General features: G+C 35.0%; 1 protein-coding gene across 1 annotated transcript in view; it reads right to left on the reverse strand.

Moving 5' to 3' along the window:
• abcc8 (ATP-binding cassette, sub-family C (CFTR/MRP), member 8) overlaps positions 1-7,214 on the reverse strand; it is a 78,582-nt gene that overhangs the window by 49,504 nt on the left and 21,864 nt on the right. The window contains exons 9-11 of the mRNA XM_016576562.1: positions 6,009-6,164; positions 3,032-3,166; positions 2,670-2,832 (exon numbers count right to left, since the gene is read on the reverse strand). Coding sequence (XP_016432048.1) covers positions 2,670-2,832; positions 3,032-3,166; positions 6,009-6,164 — 454 coding nt within the window. The remainder of the gene's footprint in view (positions 1-2,669; positions 2,833-3,031; positions 3,167-6,008; positions 6,165-7,214) is intronic.

The following is a 7,214-nucleotide window of genomic DNA, read 5'->3' on the forward strand; positions in this document are numbered from 1 at the left end:
TACAGTTGCAAATGGACTTTGCTTTTTCATTTGAAATTTGGCAGTCACTGTGCGTTCGCGAAAGCGAAAATACAAACGGTAATGCAGGATTTGCAATTGCATTTGGATTATGTCACAATTTATGCGTCCACATATTGAAAACGCAATTGAAAATACAATTTGCTATTCTATTTGAAAATTGTCCGGAAAATCGTTCCATACATCTCCATGAGCATTTCCAAGACCAATCCATTAATATTGATGTATTTTCTTTGCTTTTTTTCCCCTGTTAAAGTGTTTTTGGCAAGAAACCAGCGATAAAAAATATTTATGCATATTGTGTCAGTCAAGGTGTGTGAGCCGGCAACAACACCCGCCATGAGGGAGAAAGCCCCGGACTCCGCCTCGGCCCGTGGACCCGTTGGCGCCACCATGGTTCCTAGCTCTCTCCTCTCCGCCGTGGCCCGGCTGTCCACTAGCTCCGCCGGGCTCCCTCGTCCCCCTTGGTCTGGCGTCGACCATCCTGCGCCTCGGGACTCCACTTCTCTGGCTTCGCCTCGTCCCTTTGTCCCTCTGGCTCCGTCAGGCTCCTTCATCCCCTCGGATCCTCCTCAGTCCTCTGTCGCTCCGGCTCCACCGCGGCCTCCCGGATCCACGCCTTCGCGTCGGTCGCCGGCGCCCTCTGCTCCGCCTAGGACCTCTGGATCCTCCCCGTCGCCCTGGCTCATCGGCTCTCCTCCCAAGTTCCCACCCGTGCCCCCCCTCTGTTGTTCTACGGCGCGAGGATGAGCCTTCCGGGAGGGGGGCGATATGTCAGGATCATGGACCTGTTTTGTTATGTTTTTGCCCCTGTTTCTGTTCCTGTGTTCCCTTTTTTGGTCACGTTCCTGTCCTCGTTTAGTTAATTACTCATTCTGTGCACCTGTGTTAAGTAAGTATCCCTTGTATTTAAGTTCCTGTTTGTTCAGTCTTCCTTGGTCGGGTCTATTTATTGTAAACGTCTTCCTTGTGCTCTTGGACTCCATGTTGGATTATTAAAGACTCTCGTTTTTGTGAAATCTCCACGTCTCCTCGTTTCCTCGTTCCCGTGCTCCAGTGAATTGTGACAATATGTGTGTGTAAAATTGTTGTTATCATTTATATGTACAGATATATTTATAAATTAATCTAAGAAATTATTATTTTTTTTCCTAATATTCAACCATTGACTATATAGCCATTCAACATTACAGTATAATTGAGAGCTATCAATTTTAACATTTATTAGACTTTAAAAAATAACAACTTCTAATTTAAGTGAACTTAAAACAATCTTCACATAAACCCATTATAATAAATGTCATATTTACTTGCGCCCTTCAGCAAGTAGGAAATATACAGAAATTTAATAAAGTTATCAAACACTAAATTCTAAATTAAATATAGATGAATCCTTAAAGCTACAAAAGTTATTGATTTCCTATTTTTTCTTTTGTTCTTTGATTAACAGACATCATAGCAGCTGGGTCATTAGGTTATTTGTCTGCTATTACTTTAATAGCTGCCGCTGCTGAACGTGATGCGGATCTGACATGCATGCTCGTAGTTTCATTCACACTTCAATATTAAATGATACAGGTTACAGCGCGTGCCGCCGTATTTGTGCGTGCAATTGCAGAGCACGCACTACGAGCACAGTATAACGGCTGACAGGGCAGGAAGATTCGTTTTTACTGACATATGGCCTGACAACATCTCATCTGACCGCAGTCCACTGATGTTCTACTGAAGCTCCTCGATACCTGTATCGTTTCCGCGCTCGTTTGACTCGCACCTGGCGCTGAGGTGAAGTGGAGTGCGCGTCTGAAAAGTCTCCTGTTTGACGTGGTCATAAAGACGTTCTACGTCTAAATAAACGCAATTCATGTCAAGAAAAAAAGAGACAGAAGCAGCGTTTGTGAGTGCGGTGGCCAACCCTAGCTCCGCCCCTGTGTTAACTGCCTTAAATATTTTTAACTCCGTTAAACTGGGAAAATTAATTGCCTGCATTAACGTGCTAATTTTGACAGCACTAATATATATTTATATATAAGCATTTAACTTATTGTTGAATATACATACATGCACAGACACACTTTTATATTTTTATTTTTGCAAAAAATAAGAAATGACTTAATATAAAGTATATATTATTAATGTATATAAAACACATACAGCATTTATAGCATTTGACAAAAATGTTAAATAATAAATACAATTATAAACTATCAAGAACTATTTTTATATATTATTTTACATGTTATATTTATTGCATTTTAAATATTAATTTTAATTATTATTTCGGACTTTGGAATTTTACACTTGATTATCTAAAATAAATCTGCTACATTGGGTCCAACACCGTTTTCAGTGATGCCTGTAGGCAGTGATAACTCATAATGCTGTGTGAATTTGGCCAGCTGGGAGATTCGCATTTTATGTTCTTGCCAAAATTGCTGCTGATACAATTGAGAGTGTGAGCTGCAATTGCTCACAGTTTTAACCAATATTTATTGAAAAATAGGTGTTATTTTTTGCTTTAATACAAAGAACCCTATACAATATACATATATATATATATATATATATATAACCCTACATGACATCTCTAAAAAGCATGGTTGCTCTCAGTCTTATTATTATCTGAAGTAACTGTGAAAGCTGAGTCTTACTGGATATGGAGGTGTAGAGGGCAAAGGTCTGCAGGCTGGTGAGCTCTTTGCGCCGGGTCTCCTCCACGCTTGAGCAGAAGATGTGCTCCCAGGCATACAGTTTCAAGAGCTTGATACCCCGCATCAGTTCATTGGTCTTCTTCAGCCGTTCGCTGGAATATTCCTGAGCGTCAACGCATAAATTATACATTAGTAACAATGCTAGAGGCTCCTAAAATCTCCTGGGTCTTATTTGAGCTCAATATTTGACAGGTTTATCATTTGAACAAGCTCTGGCTTTCCTGTACAAATGTCATCTGTATTTGAACAAAATCTATATGTGCACAGTTACTTAAGACATTAAACAAAGTAAAGGAGCTCACCAATGTGCTTTTTTGTGCATCTGATAACTTGGTCGCCACAAAGTACTGCACCGGAGCCAGGAGGGTGATGACCGTGGCCCCTATCAAGGCACTTATTCCCAGGAGGTAGTAAAGGAGGATGACTCCCACTATGATCTGAAACCAAGAGGAAAATGTCACCCTTTTATATTCAGTAGCACTTCTATCACAGTAAGTGATAAAGATAAGGTTTATGGCAAACTGCCATATTTTAATGATCAGGGAAGCTTAGTGCAGGGTTTGCATATTTTTTAATGCCAAGGATCCCACAGTATGATGACCCCCTTTATAAAATATAAAAGACGCTGTATTTTCACATACAACACATTTTTCTTTTTTTGTTTGATTAATTACTTGTCTTTTTATTAGCATTGCACTAAAGCAAATTATTAAAATACTACCTGAAAATTATTTACTTTATTTTACATTGACATTATGTCTTATTTATTCACAATATAACCCATATCCCACATATCATTATATTTATTCACAATATATACCAATTAAAAGAGTAATACATGAAAAAAAAAATCTATTTAATTTTATTTTCACAGCATTTTCCTTCCCACAAACGATCAAAATATCATGGCAGTTTTACAGAGGGTAAAACTTTTAATATTATGAAATATTATAATTCTGTAAATGTGTTCAAATCTTGAGATAACATTTAATTAATAAAGTTTAACATATTCAATTATAAATAAATACTATATAAATAAATTATTTAAGAATAATTATTAAATATTTAAATAATTGTGATGAATAATTATTAATAATTATATTCATATAAATATATAATACTATTAACATTTTATATTATCATATAGTATAATTCTATAAATGTGTTAAACTGGCAAGTTAAATTTGTTTAAAGTAACGTGAAAAATTAACAAAATATATGAATATAAATATTAGACAATAATATTATTATGGAGAAGCTGAGCATGTGATTTATTATTAAATATGCAGAGTGAAAAAAAATGATGTTCACTGAAAATAAAGAAGGAGCCTTAGGGAACTAATCAAGATTTGCACAAAGGCAGCCACGAGTGACCCCAAGAGCGGAGTACGTGCCATACAAAACGTATAGGGACTTCAACTTCCTAGTCTGTCTTGAGACTTCCTGTTTGTGAGATTCAAATGTGTTCATGTATATACAATCTGTTTCACAACAAAAGTTCTCTAGGACTCTCATTATTTCAAGAGTAATTGAATGACTTAATCATTGGGCTTGTTGAATTTTTCAACCTGCCTTCAATGAATGCATTTTTTTACATGGAACAATTACTATATATGTCCTCATCATTCAAGAGCCCCACTGACAAAGAAACAGATTTCTACAAGCGACACTCCATTTTACACAAGATGAGGCTTTTGAGGACAAAAATACTGTTATACAAAAGCTAAAATTAGATCTTGCAGTGGTATCTGATATTTCACACTGTCTACTCTCAGGAGAAACACGTTCAATAGCAGGAGGAGTGTGAGGAATACTGAGCAGCTTTGCAACGTTTTTACATTTTCTTTTGTTCAGCTCAAGAACTGTCTGCTGTAACCAACTCATGTCATGCCATTCAAAGATAAGAGTCAGTCTGTTGAGAAATTACGTTAAAACTTTGACTGATATACTGGTAATTTATTTTACACATGTAATATTACATCCAGTAATCCAACTTGTAGGGGAAGTTCTCCTTTAATTATTGAATTATTGCATATTTGATTGATATTTGACAGCATTGATATTTGCATTGACATGTTGTTTTGCATTCCCTGTGAATTTTAATGAAGTTAAAGATTGGGTTTAGTAAATTCTTGGATAAATTTTGCATTATGAGCGTCATCAACACAAATTTATAAACCCAGTAATTACACAAAAGGTCTATTTTTCTTCTTCAAAACTCAATGAAACTGAATGTGTTAAAGTGTAATCTTTGAAAAAAAAAAAATCGCAAGATCAATCACAATAAAAGATTTTCATTGAAACATAGCCCTAATATTAATTTACAAGTATAAATGACAGGACCATTAAAAGCAAAACAATTAAGCAAAGCAAACAAAATAAAACAAAGCAAACACAACACAAAGCAAGGAAAGCAAACAAATAAAACAAGACCACACAAAGCAAGACAACACAAGACAAAACAAAAAGAAATACAAAAACAAAGAACTAAAAGCAAAACATAAAGTAGCAAAACAAAACAAACAAACAAACAAAAAACTAAACCGAAAAAAGCAATACAGCGCAAATAAAAAAATAAACAAAAGACAAAGCAATAACAAATACAAAAACAAAACAAAACAAACAAAAAACTAAAATCAAAACACAAAAAAGCAAAACAAGACAACACAAGACAAAACTAAACAAAAAGAAATACAAAAACTAAAAACTAAAAGCAAAACAAAACAAAAGCAAAGCAAAACAAAGACAAAACAAAAGACAACAAAGCAAAACAAAATAAAACAAAGCAAATTGCAAAACAACACAAAGTGAAGCAAAAAACAAGACAAAAACTAAAAGTAAAAAAGTGTAAGTAAAACGAAAAATGAAACAAAATGAAACAAAACAAAAGCAAAGCAAACAAAACAAACCAAAAACACAATGCAACGCATGGCAAAGCAAACCAAAACAAACACAAAACAAAGGAAAAGGGGGGAAGGGAGTGTCTATATGTCACTTAATGTAGTCTATAACCTAGACTACATTACATACATTCACCAATTGTGCTACAGTGTTGGGATGTCACTGGATTCCCAGTGTATTTCTTCTTAAGTGGGTCAAGTACAGATAACATCCCAGATAAAACCCATGTGAGGGAATATCTATTTAAAAACTTGCTTCTCTGAGGCAAATAAGGCAATGCGACTGAAACATTCGACTCAAAGCCCATTCACAAACTCACACCAATATTCCCCAATGCATTGAACTCTATAGAGAAAGGAACCTCATGTGAGGCTTTACCTGAACTGGCATTGCGAACAGGTTGGGACACAGGAAGAAGAACCACATCAGCTGGTTGGTGTCTATAGCGACGAGGTTGCAGATCTGGCCCACTGTCATTCCCCCCATGGACATGTTGGAGGTGCAGAGACGCATTATTTTATTGAAGATCTTTGTCTGGAAGTGAATATCATATTATTTGCAGTGTTGGGGATAACGCATTACAAGTTACGTAATCAGATTACTTTTTCAAGTAACTAGTAAAGTAACGCATTACTTTTAAATTTACAACAAAATTATCTTTCAAATAAGTAATATAATGCATTACTCTCCATAAAAAGTTACTAAGTAGCGCAATTAGTTACTTTTTTAAGGAGTAAACACAATATTGTAATGCATTACTTTAAAGGGGTCATGAACTGAGAAACCAAAATTCCTTTGATCTTTTGGCACATAAGATGTCATTGTACTATAAAAACATCCTGTAAGTTTCAGAACTGAAATCTTTGTCTTTAGTCTAAAAAAAAACTATAATGGATCCGACAGTAATGTCGCAACACAAATGTGAGTAACTGTTTTCATTACGTGGTCATATTGCTGTCTCTTCTTACAGATCTTTTGATATGTATTGAGTTATTTAAGCGTTTTTGACCTAAATCACAGCAGCATCCATCTATGAGGAATGTCGCTATCAAACATAAAAAACTATTAGCCAATCATAGCAGTGGGCATTTATAGGGCTGGACAATAATTCGATATCAATATGTATCGCGATATATTTTTTTTCAATAACGGTGATATGATTTTTAAACACATTTCCGATATTTCGATATACATTACCGGTGTTTCCCAAACATTGATTTATTTGTGGCGTTTGACTTCGTTGAATAAACATGAGCACTGCAAACAGTTGAGTACATTTTTTTTCAGGATTCTTTGATGAATAGAAAGATCAGCATTTATCTGAAATAAAAAGCTTTTGTAACAAAAGCTTGGAGTCAGTATGTTTTCTTTTTTCTTTCTTTTTCTGGAAAGAAATTATAGAAATTAATACTTTTATTTAGCAAGGATGCTTTAAATTGATCAAAAGTGATGATAAAGACATTTATAATGTTACAAATGATTTCTATTTCAGATAAATGCTGCTCTTCTGAACTTTCAATTCATCAAAGAAACCTGAAAAAATTCTACGCTGTTTTCAACATAATAATAAATGTTTTTTGAGCA

Source organism: Sinocyclocheilus rhinocerous, unplaced genomic scaffold, assembly GCF_001515625.1.
Source record: "Sinocyclocheilus rhinocerous isolate Xijiao unplaced genomic scaffold, SAMN03320098_v1.1 scaffold954, whole genome shotgun sequence".
In the NCBI taxonomy this organism is placed as follows: domain Eukaryota; kingdom Metazoa; phylum Chordata; class Actinopteri; order Cypriniformes; family Cyprinidae; genus Sinocyclocheilus; species Sinocyclocheilus rhinocerous.